Raw genomic sequence first — 18,096 nt, forward strand, 5'->3', positions numbered from 1 at the left:
TTGTAATTCTATTCGGCCATTATGGGAGAGGAGTACGCTGGCGTTTACGGCGTTCGAAAGCTGTCCGATTAATTTCGAGATTTATGCAAACGGTCTTTAAATCGGTTCCATAAATTTCGGCGCGAATCCGCTCAGGGAAGCGTAGGTATATTTTTACGCTTAAAGAATGCTATTAACATCTTTTTAAGGACGCATAAAACAGACTTTATCAACATGGCGATGCGATTAAAGTTGATGGGAAAACCTTTTTTTTTACTGTGCATCAGTCGTGTTTATGCAAGGAAAAATTAACTTGCAAGTTAAACAAAGAAGGAATTTTCTCGTTGGGAAAGCAAATTTTTTGGCGTATCGTCCTCATTGACGGGCAATTCCGCATACGAATACGCGCGCAATACGATTGAGGCGCCTTTTTTATTTCGAGGGAAGAAATAATTATGGTTAATTTATGAAATATAGCAAGTAAATTTGGTTTTACTTACATTTATTTATTTAGAAATTTATTACTGACAATTTTTCGGATTTATAAGATTATTTAATTTTTCCAAAAAAATCTAATTATACAAAGAATAATATCCGTAACCTTGTTATTGTTTGCATTAGAAGGGCCAAAAATTAAAATCTCAATCGCCTTTTTTATATTTTGAGGGGTTCCGGACCCCCTGGACCTCCCCCATCACCATGTCACTGGGTTCAGGGCAATGGAACCTTGCTCTGGGGAAAATGTGAACCTTTTTATCTCTAAAAATCACATTTCGTGCTATAATGGAACTTAAAAGTATTGATGGGTCGTTGGGAAGCTGTTTTGCTAAAACGTGTGGGTGGAGTAGAATAAATTCGTTTTATAGTTTAATATTTTTCTGCCCAAATTAAATAGTTTGGGATTTCTTTCTGAGGGGGGGGGGGGCACAAGGATACCTGGCAATACAAAACGAACCCAATAACAATGGGACCGTATTAAAAATCTTGCATATTTTTTAGGGCCCCCCCCCCAGATCCGCCTATGCCCCCCTCCCTTCCCCAGCTATGCCACTGATCCCACCCATGTATTTTAAGTTGCAATAAAAAGGAGATATAAGACCACAATTTACTTGTTCTTCTATCTTTTCTTTTTCTTGGAGCCTCAACTTTCTTGCTGGAATTGTAGTAGGGACATAACCACAAAATAAGCTTTTACTTTCATTGCTTTGAAGTTTCAGTTTTTAGGGTCACATTGGTTTTGTACATTTTCTTCAAGAAGGTCTTTTTGCTGCTCATGCATGTTTTTTCTCGAGCAACAATTTCACTAGCCAAAATATTCAGAAGTTATCAGAATGTAAATGGTGATACATTATATATATTCCCAAGTAGCTCTCTTGCAAATTTATCACCATTATCTTGAATAAAATATGGATATGAACACTTGAAACAGCAGCTTTTGGTTCAAAACAAATATGAGTGGTTTAATTCAACTTGGAAAGGTTATTAGTCAGAATACATACCGTCAAATACCTCTAGAAATTAGCCAGTTAAAGGAAAATAATAATATCTATTGTTGGCCATGTGAATTATTCTAAGTTCTCTTAAATCGACTTCATGGTTGATTCATTGTTTGAGCTTTTATCAATGGTGTAGTAAGATATGCCTCCAGCAAGGTAGAAGAAACAGAGAGTATTCGAAAGATGTTAAAATTACCCAAAAATTCAATTAATGATAATTAAAAATCCACATAGACTAGTTATCAAACCATGGACATCTAGATTTCCTGTGAGATGTAGGCACATACCTCAGTGCTACCCAGGGTCCTTAGTTCTCATGGTAAATTTTCAAGAATTTGAAATCAATATAGGCAATGCAAGTGAATAAGACAATTGAGTACTTACATGGCAGTATTGAAGCTATGGATATAACACTTATATTGTTAATAATGGCTTTAGTGCTTGTATGAGATTTTACACTGTAGATCTCTCAATTACCATGCATTACACATTAGGTCAAATTCAAGTTTCATTTATTGTAGGATATAGAAAAGCCAAAAACCCCTGTTTTGTGTGAATTCAATGAATAAAGCTGAATAGAAGATGTTGATTTCCGGTGATAAGATGCATGGTATAGGTTACGTAATGAAAACTCATTTTTATGACAAATAAAGATTATTTTAATAAGGTACACTTCACTCTTTTTGATTAAATTAAAAATACTTTCCACAATAACTTCTATGCTTTAAAGAGACATACATTAAAACACATAATTGCACAAAAACTCATGATTGCAACAAGTACAACTTTACATTCATTCTATATAAATATAGTACATACATACATACAGGCTTCAGTTCAAGAATGATAACATACTGCAATGTGCTCAAAATATGTCATAGGAACATAATCAATACGCCTTCAACTCTCACAGAGGGTCTTCAGCCTTCATAAGCAACAACTTCATACTGAACACGTACTTGTAGCCTTGTGGATCCCACATTTTATTGCAGAACTGCATAGCTTGGAAGTCTTGCACGTAGGATTCATGAGCATCCATATATTTCTACCTATTTATTTACACTGGTAGGGGAGGAGATTTTGGGGTTAAATGTAGGAATTTGCATGCATGAAATGGTTTAGAATTACTGTATTTACCCGTATAAGCTGCAAACCTTTTTTCCAGAGATGCAATTGAAATAAAATGGGTGTGTGCATCTAACACGAATCCTCCAAATTGTAAAGTAAGCCGCATACAATTTTCCCTCAAATTCTTATCGTTTATTTCTCCAGATTTTAGCACTGAAATCAGGAAACCTTTGTAGGAATCACATTTCTAACATTATTTAACCTCATTAATCATGGAAATGCAAATTTATCGATTTAGCAATGAATCAGGAGTTCCGATGTAAGACTGCACCCAAAAAGCATTATGAAGTTTTTTTTCCTCACGAGCCGGCGTGCGTGGGATACATGTGGGCACAGCTTACACGAGTAAATACAGTATGAATCACTGAAACTGGGAGGTTAGAGAAATACTTTTTTTAGTAAATATGGGTCATACTTGATAGATTTTGATCCAGTATGGAAGCCCCTTTCTTATTCAACAGGTGATTATTAATAATGAAACTGCAGAGCTACAATTTTACGTACGTAATAATCTACAATTTTTATCGGCACAGAAATAGTTAACCTTAACCTTTTGCTCAATCACGCATCATTTACCCACCAGCATATTGAAATTCATTCTCACAAAAACTTTGAGCTCACCTAAATTGTATATTTTATTGTAATTGTATGTACACAGTTGGCAATGATCTTTTAAGTAAAATGTAAGCATATGATTGTCTACGTGCATAGCTGTGTATTTTCTCACCTAAGACAGATTCCTCCCACCTGTTGGCAATTTCACACGGAGCACATCATCAAAGTAAAACCTGCATGATATATTGCTAAAAACGAAAGATGTAGAAGAAGATTTCACATTCATGATTGTAACCTCAATAACAATGAACATATATTTACATCAGTTAAAAATTATTTTTTAAACTAAAAACATAACAAAAATAATTTTTTCAACAATCAGCGTTAGAACAGACATCTCAAAATTTTGTCCGAACTCAACTTTTGCATTAGCTCCAAATAGGCTCAAGTCATAGGTTTCAAACTCATCAAGGAAAATATTCTCTTTGGTAAGTTGAGGGAAACATTCTTTCTTTATATATTACCCACCTTTAAACACTTTCCACAACATCGTTAAGACTGACAAGATGGCTGAATGCGAGGTAATGATAAAAAAATTTGGACAATTATGATATAATTTCATGATGACATTACCAAGCTTTTTTTGTATGATCAATCCATATAACATGGTTGAGCATTACTATGCAGCTGTAAAGAACATTTCCTTATTTGTGCATACATTCACTTCTGAGGAAGGTTGTCGTATCTTTCTTTCGTCTTTTGAAGAGCTTCAAGCCTTTTGCGCTTAGCTGGATCTGCTGCCACAGTTCCGTCAGATGGGAGGTTGAACTCAGCAGACCCTGAGCCGAGGCCTGCCAATGGTCTCCTAGCAATCACTGGCACCTTTAGTACAAAATCGATGAAAAAGTATTAATATACACATGAAATTAATGTTTTAGAACCACCATGCAGAAATTTGCTATGCTTGATTGGCTCAAATTAAAAAAAGCCTATGCCAAGTGAAAAAATAAATACACATGTAGTAAGGTAAAATAAAACTTGCTTCATACCAGCAATAGATGAATTTTACCAAATTATGATTGGAACTTAGATAATCCAAATGTCATGGATGGCAGACGTCTTCACCTGCCACTGCTACTACATTATAGAATTAAAATAATACAACTAGAATCTGTTCACTTTATCTTTGTGGCTGAGCAGATGTGGCTAAAGCAAGTGGGGGAGAGCAAAGAGAAAGTTTCTTGACATGTGACTTTCCCTTTACCAATCAGCAGACAGCAAGTGTGGCCAACCACTTTGGAGATTCAGTTCCTCTCAGACCTGCACAGTGTTCACATCATAAATGAGCTAGCAGTGTTGCCAAACCTCAAGCATTCTCTTAGTAAATGACATTGTCCTGGGATTCTGTTAAGGGATTATCCTCAATACCCTTGAAACAAGTAGGCACATACAGTGGCACAGCAAGGGGGGCTTTGGAGGGGATATAACCCCCCCAGAGCTTAAAGAAATTTTTAAGTGTAATCCGTTTTACATAATTGGATCGATATTACTAAAAGAGTAGGGTATGTAAGGATTATTCAATATCCCTCAGAGAGCCGTAAAACTCACCATTTTGAACCATTTTTCTTAAAATTCCATAATTTATTAATCTCACACCTACCGCTTATCCTGGTAGGTAGTCCTTACCCCCACACACCCCGGTCTTAGTAGCACCCAAACCTCCCCCAGCCTTAATTCCTAGCTGCGCCCCTGGGAATATATATTGTCTCAGCACCCGGCCCTGAAATACCTGTGGCCACCCAGGATTCACACATTTTCAGAGACAAAACAAGTGTGACTATGTACATTTGGCAACGTTAAGTTCGCTAATACTCTCTCTCTTTCTTGGTACTCCCCCTCTCCCATCAGCGAAGCCCTCCGAGTGTGTCCAGTCTCTCACAAAAGACACCCTTCAAAAACTTGCAGTAGCCACAACCACATACATAAAGGGAACACATATTACAGTAGATTCCGTTTAATGGGTCCACCGGTTACTTGGGGCAGCCGCTTAATTGGGGCAGATCTTGAAGAACAGAACCCAATGGAGGAATATCCCAGAGTATTCTCCGCTTAATTGAGACAGCATGCTGCTTTATTGGAGTCTGTGACATAGACTCAATACTCGCGACGAAATTAATTTTTTTTGTTTTCAGAATACTATTTTTTTATATTTTCCTCCTTTGATTTACACTTATTTTTCATAAATAGGACTTATTAAAAGATTCATTCAGCGTCAACCAAGGCTGCAAAATATATTTTTCACTATACATACTGTAATAATTCTTAAAAATGATAATAAATTAACTTAAATCGCTGATTTATTAATCAAATTAATAGTTTGATAAACTTATGTTGCATTGTAAACATTCTTTAGTCTTCTTCCCATCATTTCAACGTTTGTTTATACCCATATACAGGATAGTTCGCCCAATTGAGGCAGCCACTTAATTGGGGCAAAGTGCACAAGTCCTGATGTGTCCCAATCAACCGGAATCTTCTGTAATAGAACTCAAGTCACTCTTAAATTCAGGTCAGCATTTCATTTACTTACCGGCTCGGTAAGTCCTGTACCCTCCTTTCCCAACGATTGTCCTTTGCTCCATCCCATACGAGATAACAGCTCATAGCCCTTATTATCAGGACGGATAGCTCTGAAGGAAAAAAAACAATGAAACATGTATAAATTCTACGCTCATTGTACATGTGTAAAAACCCAATACATACATTATTTCATATCAAGTATAAATTATTAACATGAAATATACAGCGAGTCATCCACATATGAACAAGATGTGTTCCGAGACCTTATTGATAGTTGAAAAACCTGAGTAAGGCAACGAAAAGTGTAGTTATCCTGCCGAACACAACACTGAATAGTAATTTTGTTTTAACTCATGATGGTGCGACACCACTAAAGCTGAAAAAACTTTGCTGCCCTTGGGAAGGGAAAATGCACAAAACATTGAACAGTTCCCAACTTCACAATGGTTTCATTTATACTTCCCATTCCCAAAAAGCAAGTTTCTTTATGCCGCACCGAGTTCCGTTGGCTTTCAAACTTCAAGGGCACCAAATTTGAAAGTTCAGACATGATTCAATTTTTTTTAATGTTCCTACCTCTGAAAGGTCGTGAGTTGAATGTTCATAAGTAGAAGACTCATTGTACCATTCAGGTGGGAGACATTTGACATGATATGCAAGCAGAAAATTTATAGTTGAGCTCATTCATTACATTACATGCTCTATTGGATTTCCTTGCATAGGTGATGGGTTGACACAAAGCAACCGATCAGCACTACTTACTCTTCCATTGAAGCAGTTTCAGTTTTGGCATGGTGGTCCTGCGACCCAACTGTTAGCCTCCGAGATTGGGCACGGTCCTCATAACCAGAAACTGAGATCGCAGACATGTTGGGTTCATTGCTCTCCAATCCAAATTTCTTCTTTAAACGTTTAAGAACTTTTTTATGCTGTTCCTTAGTATTATACAAGCTTATTTCATCTGAAATTTAAATAACATATTATTCCTTATATGAGATATGAGGCAGAAATTTAAGAATTACTTTGTACAAATATACAGCTGAATGGGCATTTAAATAAATTTGGAATAAAATTTAATAAAAACACTGTATATGTATTTCAAAACTATACATATTTTAATTTTGACTAGGAAACTGGTAATGAAATTACCTATTAACATTCCAATCCTACTAGCCATACATACAATAGACATAGGCAGTTATGATTAGAATATTTCTTCTTATAAGGTGTGGAGCAGTAAAGCAGAGCATTACATTGATCCATCGAGAGTAAATTTCTCATTTTTCAGTTTTGTATTCCTTTGAGGCAATATTATATCAAATTGACAGCTTCATATGTAAGTTGGTGGAAATTTCAAACATTCATGATATAATTATTAAACTTTTTAATATCCATTTGACTTTTATCTGGAACTAGTACCTGTTTCACCACATGGTGGCATATGTATTCATGTGCATTACCCCAGTTCAAAGCACAAAGGGGTATGCTACGCTATGCTGAAATATCACTTATTAGTTTATTACAGAACTAAAGTTCCCAGTTTGGCAGCTACTGAGTCTACTGAGAGTATCGCTTTTAATTTAGTTTTATGGCTGGTAAAAGACGTGGTAATACCATGGCATAGATTCAATTGAATAGGAGTGGGAGTGTGGGAAGGGTCAAGGATGGTTTTGGGGACTCCGTGTTTGTTGGAGGGTGATGGGGTGTAATCCCAAATGGAAGTCTGCAATTCATTATTTGTGAAGTGAAAAGATATGGTAAATCGCGTAAGTACATATTTTGGAGTGGTCAATAATGGAATTAATTTTAGATCTCTTCCAACATTTTTATATTATTTATACTTTTATTATTACTAATGAACCATGGAGCACCGATGATTCTTCTAATAATTACATTTCCTGATGCTTGGGGAATACAAATAAATGGAGGGGGGTTAATGGAGTGAGACGGGGAGGGTGGGAAGATGGCTGTTACTTTTAGTGATACATTTCTGCAAAATTTAGTGATTGACCAAGTGCAAAATATGACCCTCTATACCCTCATCAAAAAGATGATAGCGTAGAATAAGAAGCATTACCTACACAATTATTTCATGTTTAAAGCTGAGAAAATGTTAGTTATATATTAATTGAAAGCTTATGAACAACACCCAAATGCCGCAGGATCAAACTGGCACAAGGGATTCTGGAAGAATCAAGACCATGAGAATAAACTAAAATGGTAACCTTCCACACAAATTTATTTACTAAAGTACCGACCCGGTTTGGACACGTAGTGTCATCATCAAGGTACCAATTTGGCTTTCCAAGTTCTTTATATAACATCCAGCAAGAGGAAGGTGGAGTGGAAAGGATAGCAAGGGAGGGGGGACTTCACTGCCTTTACTTAGTCCCTAGTCCCCCCCTCCTTCAAAGACCTTCCCTATTACGCATCTTTTTAGTCAAACTGTCTCACCCCTCCCTTGCTATCCTTTCCACCCCACCTTTCCCTTGCTGGACGGTATATAAAAAACTTGGAAAGCCAAATTGGTACCTTGATAATGACACAATGTGCCGAAACCGGGTCGGTACTTTAGTATATAAAATTGTGTGGAAGGTTACCATTTTAGTTAATTCTCGTGAATATAAAACATTTCCACCAGATATCACCGGACACTGTGAATTAGGATGAAGACCATCAATGAAGGCTGGTGCTCTGGGCACTGTGCGTTCAGTGCCTGATGGCTGACGACTTCAAAGAGCCTACCAAGTCTGGGTGAAGTGCTGAAAATTGTGTTGGGTTGCAAAGAGGTTTATAAAATTCTTAAGAATTTTTTTTACTGAAATAAATCAAAATTAAATTAAATCAGCGAAACAATAACTGATATAAAAAGTGCTCACCTAACCTTTTGGGACAGACCCTGAGTATCATCTCAGATTTTTTACACCAAACTTTTCACATATACAAAAACATGCATGAATAGATCATTTTTTTTTTATTCATTCAATGAAGGAAAAGAATTGAATCTCACCATTGTTGTTTGGTGAATTTGAGAGATTGGCTTCTCGTTGAACCAATCCCGGTTCACAATGGCCACATGTTTCCGAGCCTCTATGAATGTGGCAGAGGAGCTTAGTGGAGCCTACTTGCACTATACTCCCATGTACCACCTCTTGAGGCTCACTCTCCTGCTTAGCAACAGAAAGCCTCTCACCATTCAAGTACGTTCCATTTCTGCTGCCGAAGTCGCTGATAAAATACTTTCCCTCACCTCCATCTTCAGGCACTTCATATGTGAATTTACCATGGTGCTATAAAAAGAAAGAGGGCATATTTTGTAATATACTTATATATATTACATAATTCATACTCATGACACCTTAAGCGCAAACATACAAATAAATTCACAGGTAAGGAAAGAAAGGGATCGGAACATATAATAGAAAAAAGGACGAGGACAAGGGTGCTCTGGTAGATGGATAAAGCCAGAAATCAGAGGGTAAAAATTCAGCCTGACTGGGACTCGAACCTAGAACCTCCCAGTTGCCGGCCGGGTGCTCTACCAATTATGCAATCAGGACCCTTAGATTTACCATGATTTCAGTGGGGGTTTATACACAGAAAACTCCCCATGTATATATATATATAAAAGAGATATCTGTTTGTCTGTCCGCTGTGCGATTCCATAGAGCTGCATGGATTGAGACCAAAGTTAGTACATAGGTGCACCTCATGCTCACAAACCCTGCAATGCTACTTTTGGTTGCATCCGACACGTCCTTTTCTCATTACCATTCGTTACATAACATTATAGACCTTGTACTACTCAAAGGGGGAACTTAACTCCAAGGATTCTAAACCCGCCAATTAACCCTCCCAGTGCATAACTCTTTGTTCTTCCTCTTAATATCGGCCTCCCTCGTCGTTCAGGCGGCTTTTGTGTGATGATATGGATTTTTATTTGCATCCGGATTCATCCCGTGCAACCCATTTTCTCCTCTCCTCATTGCTAAGTGGTGCGATTGATTCCATCGGACCCCGGCTTCGAATCGCAGCATAGAACCACGCCCCTGCTTCCTAAGCTCTCAACCATCCCCGTGTGCGCTTCAACTGCTCTCTTATCTCTATTGGCGATGTTACCTCATTTATCCTCCATAACTCATCACTTCTCCACTCTTCTCCGTCCCTCTCCCGTAAGTGTAGCAGCCTAGGGATTTTGATTAATATTACTTTTGTATAACCATTCCATTCAATCAATATAATAACTCTTATCAATCTCTATGTATAAAAGAGGATGTATATTTCTCTGTCCACCATGCATTTTCATATGGCTGCAGGGATTGTGATCAAAGTTAGTGCATAGATGAAGCTCGTGCTCCCAAACCTTGTAATGCTACTTCTGGTTTTGTCTGATGCATCCTTGGCATCGTTTTCTCATTACCATTTGTTTCATCACGTCGTAAAACTTCTGTGGTTAGACGTCCTCCGTCTCTTGACACGCCCAAAGGGACAACATAACTCAAAGATTCTACACGTAACTATTTATCTTCTCTGTACATAACTTTTTGCTGAGGTACTCATTCTCACAATGTTTTTGGTCTACGCACAAATGGAAGCACATAATGATCAATGTTGTGGAGCAGGATATAAGCTGATCCAGTACTTGGTATATGGAGATCGTTTTATCCATATTTTACTGTTCAGCGTCTTCCGCTCACCGTTTTACTTCAATTTTGAGTCAACCGTGGGATACCTTAGATGGGGTTCCAAGTTTCCCACTTCTCTGGATACAATACTTCCTGAGCAACGCCGAGTCGCCTGCTAGCAACCAATGAAATTCAAAGCGAGTGGTGTTCGATTTTTTTGGTTGGGTATTTTAGGAAGCCAGCAACAGCTGCGACAAATTTTCCATGTAAAATAATGGCAACTAAAGTCCTGCATATCTGCAACAAAAGTTCACTCACAACTGACTGCTTGTCAGTTCGATTAGCTGCATTCACCCTCTAGGCACTGTCCTTTTCAAAAAGTGAATAAAGCTGTCAAATATGGTTGAGAAAAAGGCACTAAATCACTACTAAAGCAATGAATAGATTAGAAGGATCAGATGGAATTTCTAATGCAAAAAGAGAAAAACCAGAAACATGGAAGACAGGAGTAGCTGAGAAATTGTGACCCACTCGGTAGGAGTGTATGATATCATCTACCTATCTGCAAATGGGGTTATAGCTGTCAACTTTTCATGAATTAATGCAACATGCACGTGATTGACCAGAAAATGGAAAAATATAGGTCACCTTATTTTTTAAACTCTATCACAATTGAAAATCTTCAAATATCAGTGAATGAGTAAGCTTTGGGAAGTGTGGAAAATTGTCAGTTGCTTAAACCACGATATGAGCATCCAAAATATTAAAATAAATCATATGAAACAGCTACAAGAGCTTAAGTGAATGCAACTCAACATCATCATTACTGGTCAACAATCCTAAGATTGATTTGACTCAGCACACCACTCAATTCTCCTATTAGCTTATCTTTTCATACCCACGTATTTCTTCTCTTTCACATCCTTCTTCACCTGTTCCATTCATTTTGTGCTGAGTCTTCCGTTTCCATTCTTGCCATCTGCTTGTCCATCGACAATTGTCTTCATCAGACCATCATGTCTCAAGATGTGGCCGATAAGGTTGTTCTGTCATCTTATCAAGGTTTTCATGAGGCTTTTATTCTCTCCTACTCTTTTTAGGTCCTCCTCATTCATGGGCGTACCCAGCGAGGGGCAGGGGGGGGGGGCAGCTGCCCCCCCAGAAGCAAATATACATGGTTTCCATGAGATCTCTCTTCTCCCCTACTCTTATTAGGACTTCCTCATTACTAACTCGGTCGATCTATTTGATACTCATCATTCTTCCGTAGCACCACATTTCGAAGGTCTCTACCTATGGTTTCTCTGCTGCTGTCATTGTCTATGCCTCACTTTCTTAGAGAAGCATACTCCAAAAGAAAGTTCTGATGTTTTGATTCCTTACTTCTTTCTATCTTTAAATTTCCTGCTGTAACTAGATCTTTCTAGTACTTTGCTCACCTTATTGTGTTGATGTTGCAAAATCTCTTGTCAACCACTCCCAATTATGTAGAACCATGAGTAGGACTAAGCAAACAAAAATTTTCTTCCTTTGTATCTGTGGTGCCATAAGTGCAGCTAATTTAATATGCATTAATTGCACAACGTTTCCTTCTCTCCAACGAATTTTTGATTTATTTAAACCAAGTGTTATAAATTCACGGCCTCAAGCCATTTCAAGCAGCCAGCTAAACGATTTGCAACTCCATATTTTACCAAAGAAAAATTGTTTATGATGAGTATGCATTGCTTAAATTTAGTGCATTTCAATTTTATTTGCCTAAAACAGGCAGAAAATACTGGTATCCGCATCTTGTGTAGCCATGCTGACTTTAGCATACTGCCTTTGGATACAAAAATGTGCTAACACCTACTTCTATGCAACAGTTGAACACCAGTTGAACATTGATCACCACATGGCAGCCAAATTCTGCAAACAGCACATCATTGATGGAGCTAAAACAGAGCTGCAAATGATTTTCTCTGCTCCGTGATAGAATGGTGAAGAATCAAATGCAAACTTGCCAGCTAGTAACCCTTGGAGACACCTATTTGTGACCCAAAAAATTCCTCAGAGTTAAAATCTGAATCATGTGGACTTGAGCCAAGACCATTCTAGTACAGAGGATGGCAAAATTACAATCATGTAAGATTTCACTTTTTCCCGGCGTATGATGGCGGTGAATTCTTCTCGGGTTTCCATCCGGGTGAGCTCCATCTCCATCGCTGCCGATGTTTCGATAGAATCCTTTTCTATCGTCATCAGGGCCGATGATGCCAGTAGGAAAGTGCCAGGTTTATATATCCTCGGTCGTTATGTTGGGTCGTTCTGATTGGCGGAGAAAGAGTGCGCTTTTCCCGCCACTTTCAAAATCGGGTTCCATGCCTTACTTAAGTTGAAACCCTCGTCTCTGTTGAAGTTTTTCTTGGAGTCGTATTTCACCTTTTCGTAGAGTCGTATTTCAATTGCCTCACCAAGGAGGCAATTGAAATACGACTCTCCAAGAAAAACTTCAACAGAGACGAGGGTTTCAACTTAAGTAAGGCATGGAACCCGATTTTGAAAGTGGCGGGAAAAGCGCACTCTTTCTCCGCCAATCAGAACGACCCAACATAACGACCGAGGATATATAAACCTGGCACTTTCCTACTGGCATCATCGGCCCTGATGACGATAGAAAAGGATTCTATCGAAACATCGGCAGCGATGGAGATGGAGCTCACCCGGATGGAAACCCGAGAAGAATTCACCGCCAAAATTACAATCAAATTGATTCTGAAGAAATCCAAGTGAAAAAGCAAGTATCTAACACAAAAATTATGATTGATATAGGTTAGCATGATTGATGAAGTCATGAGAGCAAATTGGAACTGAGATATTGACACACGCACACATTTCCAAGTCACATAATTGTTACTTGAACATATTAATTTCACAATGAAATAAGTAACTTGGAAGAAGTACACAAAGTTTACTCTCATGATTAGAGCACAGGAAAAATTTCTTTTGACGTTTGTAAACGTGGGACTTTAGCACTTTTAAATATTATCTTTGCCAATTTCATCAAATAAAATTATTTTTAACAACTTTTGTGAGAGACTTTAAGGGACTTTTTCAGTTTTCTGGGAATTATTCTGATAAAATTACTTCAGGGACTTTTTAATTGATCGTCAAGCCTAAGTTAATACTTGATGTGGTAATCACTCAAGTCAAAATAAAACGTATCTGCAGAACAAAGTGCTCTATGCAAAGTGGTCCTAGACATGATTGTGAGAGCGAAATCCCAAGGAAATGGTCAAAACCCCTCATTTGGCCTCTATTTCCGAACCATTAAGAAATATTCTCCTTTTTCCACAACTAGTTTGGAGGGAATTGGAAGAAGTAGGTAAGAGGAAAATTTTAGTACATTTAGCTTGCACAAGGTCTCTCTGATGAATCACATTAATGCAGTCTCTCTACATTAGTGTGGTTCTTCAGAAAGCTGAGGGTCACAAGAACAAATTTGCGAAAGCAATGAAAATAGGTGAAAATGATGGTTGTGGAGCGAATTACATGACCACAAAGGCATGAATGTTTGATTTAATTATGGAGAGGTAGAAAATTTTCAAATTGCAGCAATTCTTTTACTTCTGTTTCTGTACCAGTATGTGAGAGGGTAGACACATATGAGGCCGTCTGCAAGTCACAGGTGCAGGCATTAGTAGTAGTAACCATAGGTATCAGAACCTGGGGAGCATGTTGGCCTTGTGGGTAAAGGACCTGGATACAAACACAGATACTAAGCCATTGGTTTCAGATTCATATCCCAGGTGAACCCTTGACTGACAAAAATCCTTGCAGTGTGAAGACACCTAAGGAAAGGAACTTTAAACTAAGTCAGGGTTCATACCAACTTTGTGCTTTTAATTTTTCTGACTTAATATCAATAGCAAAGTAGTCATGTTTAGGATTTTTTTTAAACAGCTAGAAATACTGTGAAATAAATTCAAGTAGTTGGAATAGCAGTAAAAATTAATTCATGAAGTGCCATGTCAGTGTTAACCTATGTGGCCCTGACAGGACAGAAAAGAAATGCCCACCGTGTGCAGCAGCACTCGTTCAACCACGACTTTCATCTTTTTGCATTGTCTCAGGTTTTCCCAGGCCATAATCTCATACATCAATTCAAACCAACTTTTGGGCCAAAATACTGGTTGAGTAGGTAGGATTCATATTTGTATTGAAACAACATAATCACCCATTTAAAGGTGAACTCAATTATGGTAATAACACATTCTATAAAATTTCCCTTACCTGATTGCAACTTTATAATAGTCTCCTCAAGAAGTGATACCTGAAAATGTTACTCCTTACCTTTATATGCTAAAACAGGTCAAGGTTATTAAAAATTCGGAAAGTATTTCTGTGACATAAATATCCCCTTGAGTGAACAATTCTGTAGCCATAGTTAAGTACAAAAGTGAGTAAAATGATATTTGAAGTGCCATTATGCATTGCTCACCAACCACGTACTAGGTTTACCGAGTCCTCGACCATTGACTAGCTGATTACATGTGTTTCCTTGTATCTAATAAAGACAAAATGTTGAAGAAAATATTTCCTTTGTCCTCAGAAAAAAATGTTTGCCTCTCCCTCATTAATCGATTACTTGACCAAGGATGAAATTTAGGCTGCAGATGGATTTCTGAATATTACAGAAATGCTCAGGATAACCAATCATCTGAAGTTAGTGAAAAAGTTAGTCATTGAAATGTCAAAGTTCCAAATCCTGGACTGATCGAGGCCCTAGAAAGACTTCACCTACACTGGCATGCTGCCATTTCCCTATGGATTTTAAACTGATATTAGTTGCTCCTACATGAGTGCCTACCTCTTTGACGATACTTGCACAATATTAAAAGTCACCATAATTTCAATTTCTGAAGTCCGCCTGAGTATGAGTAAACTGACTTGCTGTAGGTTTTTCGGCAACTACTTTACAATTTTGGGGCCATATATTACATATATATCACATAATGGCAAAAGTGAAAGAAATATTAATTTAATCTTTATTAATGACCTCGAGAAACACTCTCATTAGTAGTTCCTCAATTCCAAATTTTTTCGGCCTTAAAATAAAATTCATTCATTTTAAATTCAGAAATAAGACATAAAGGTGTAATTGTATTTCACATTACCTTCACCGTATCATCATGAAATCAACTTGTTCAATTTCATTCCTAAAATAGGAAAAACTAAGATAGAGGATAACTCAGACAGCTAATATATCACCTTACCTTACTGATATTGATGTCTGGTATACTAACTGCATGGTCACCTTCTCTTCCCAATGTTCCGCCAGTGCAAGTGACAATAAACAATGTCCCCACTTTGAGGCCTTTTACTTCCGTCTCTTTAACAATTATTCTCATGCAGGGGGGCCATTCCTTAGAAGAAACTGAAACACATAAAATATATTATTATTAAAAGGTAACTTTAATAAACCAACAAGGTTTTGGGCCATCAATTTCTTCCTTACGACTGTCTTCTTCACTCTCAACTTGATCTCCCTCTGAAGTCATGGGAGAATCCTCATCAGCTTCACTTGACTCTGAACATTCACCATCCTCATTAGAATCAGTTTCATTCTGACTCGGTTCTGATGGCTCTTTTGTCTCTGCTTTCTTTTTGGACTTCTTTTTCTTCTGAAAAGGCAATACAAACTAATGAAGAAGTAACTATCATATATATTAGGACAAAGAAGTATTTATTGTAACTTACATTTCCATCCCCAAGTTTGACTCTTTTCTTCTCTTCTGTGTAGCTATCAGCAACTTGTGAAAAACTGACAGGGTCAATTTCAGCTTGAGAATGAAACTGGAAGGTGTGATTACTTTCATCGTAATAGTAATAAATGCCTTTGTTACCGTCATAATACAAACCAAGCTCCTGAAAAGAAAGAAAATTTACAGCTCAATTTCCCTCTAAAACTAGCCATCTATTTCCCCCTCTGTTTACTTCATAGAGTGTTGATAAAAGCAACTTTATTATAATACATACGGCATTGTAATAATATCCAGTGCTATAGTCATAATACATCCCAGAAGTTTCTTCATAAACAAAACCAGTTTGTTGCATAGCATGCTCAGCAGCTTCTTTAACTTGCTCAGCTATAGTTTTTTCGCTCGGTCCTTGAGTTGCACTTCCCTCGGAAGCACTCCACGATGGAGCGGCTGATTTGCTTGGACAAGTACAGTCAGCAGAACAGAATACAACATTATCAGTTTGAGTGGCTTTCTCCTTTTTCTCGTCAATGATTTCCGATGAACCATCATTAATCTGCAATAGTGATGATTGATAGACAGTTTCAGATCTAAATATAAGCAATATTCATGCATAGACGATCGTTTCACGATCAATAGATGCCACACAATTTTTTCAAAAGCACGTACCTTCGTGTTTCGACTATTTTCCACGAGTTGCTCCTTAAATTTTAGGAGCTTATTATGTTGAATCAGGATAAACCTATGTAATAACTCAATGTATTGCTTTACTTCTGGAATATCTTCAATAACAGATAGGAACTTAGGATTGATGTCGTTCACTGACGAACCTATGTCACCGTCATTATCGGCCAAATTTCCATCACCTTCGTCTCCATTTTGCTCTAATAACTGCCTTATAACAGCAAAATCCTTTAGATTCGTATCTGAGTCTTGATCCATCGTTATTTAAAGACAACACAAGGAAAATTCTCGGGCACTCCAGCTTCGTAAACTTCAAAAAGTAGCCAAAAGAATGTTAGAACAAATGAACGGCAAGCCCTGTATATTTTAATTCTTAAATAAGAAACGAGCATTGTTCAAACTAAAGTGCGTCAACTAAAAAATTTCAAATAATTAAATAAGACCGACAAAAATTAAGTTTCAAATAGATACTGCCTGGATTTTTTTCACGTGCGTACATGTTTACAAATTTTCCGAGCGCGAATGTCCTCTATCGGCAGCTACCTGTACTAACTTATGTCCTCAAAGATGTGAAAGAATTCGAAATTTGAAAAATAGGTGTTTATAATGACGCTATTATCCACCAAAACCTTTCCTAAATAATGCCCTTCCATATAAGTAAATGACAATATAAGTATAATCATTAATGAAACACTTAAATCTGCCCTAGCCAAACTAACTCCCGATAAAAATGCGGTAGGTGAAAGGAGAAGAATTTTTCGGTGCGGTTTACTGGCTAAAAATCTTGAGTTTAGCTATCAGTATTGCCTATATTGATGCAATTTTTAATATTAAGCGATTCTGTGTTAATTTTTATTGTATATTAAACGAATACAATTTATGGAATGTGCCTTAAATTATTACATTCTTTTATTGAATCTTTTGTACTCAAGTTACCAGAAATATATCAGCTATTTCGACGTTGTTTACTCTGGTTTACCCTTTTGTGCAGCAATAAATCCGAAATTTGAGCTCACTTTATTTTTTCTCGTCGTCTATCATAGCTTTTGTCATAATTTTTAATGTAGCACAGATTCGATATATTTTCAGCTCTAATGTATATCAATGCATAAAAGTGACCGCTATTTTACAGAGCACGAATGAAACGTTTACGGCGAGTGCTTTAAATATAAATCGATTATATGCCAACACCAAGAAACTCTCTTGACTCGGCTGGTCGCTAATAATGACGTTCCCCGGGCAGCCGGGTACTAGCTTCATATAAGACCCTTTAAGGCAGAGGGAGACGCCTTCTCCCACTACGGGGAA

General features: G+C 37.4%; 1 protein-coding gene across 1 annotated transcript; it reads right to left on the minus strand.

Moving 5' to 3' along the window:
- Nucleotides 1-2,171: 2,171 nt before the first annotated feature.
- On the minus strand, nucleotides 2,172-17,295 carry LOC124165634 (angiogenic factor with G patch and FHA domains 1). The gene is made up of 9 exons (XM_046543104.1): nucleotides 16,774-17,295; nucleotides 16,382-16,660; nucleotides 16,103-16,270; nucleotides 15,861-16,026; nucleotides 15,619-15,779; nucleotides 8,749-9,028; nucleotides 6,501-6,699; nucleotides 5,749-5,848; nucleotides 2,172-4,040 (listed from the first exon to the last, which is right to left on the minus strand). The coding sequence occupies exons 1-9, from the start codon at nucleotides 17,044-17,046 to the stop codon at nucleotides 3,879-3,881; spliced, it is 1,788 nt and encodes a 595-aa protein (XP_046399060.1). The 5' UTR covers nucleotides 17,047-17,295; the 3' UTR covers nucleotides 2,172-3,878.
- Nucleotides 17,296-18,096: the final 801 nt, after the last annotated feature.

This window comes from Ischnura elegans, chromosome 9 (assembly GCF_921293095.1).
Source record: "Ischnura elegans chromosome 9, ioIscEleg1.1, whole genome shotgun sequence".
In the NCBI taxonomy this organism is placed as follows: Eukaryota; Metazoa; Arthropoda; class Insecta; order Odonata; family Coenagrionidae; genus Ischnura; species Ischnura elegans.

Excerpts from the sequence above, each read along its gene's own strand:
- LOC124165634 (XM_046543104.1), bottom strand. The coding sequence starts at position 17,046 with ATGGATCAAGACTCAGATACGAATCTAAAGGATTTTGCTGTTATAAGG. Across the intron at positions 9,029-15,618 it reads CAGACATCAATATCAGTAAG|CACCATGGTAAATTCACATA; the intron begins GTAAGGTGATAT and ends TTCTTTTTATAG. Across the intron at positions 5,849-6,500 it reads GAAACTGCTTCAATGGAAGA|AGCTATCCGTCCTGATAATA; the intron begins GTAAGTAGTGCT and ends TTTTTCCTTCAG.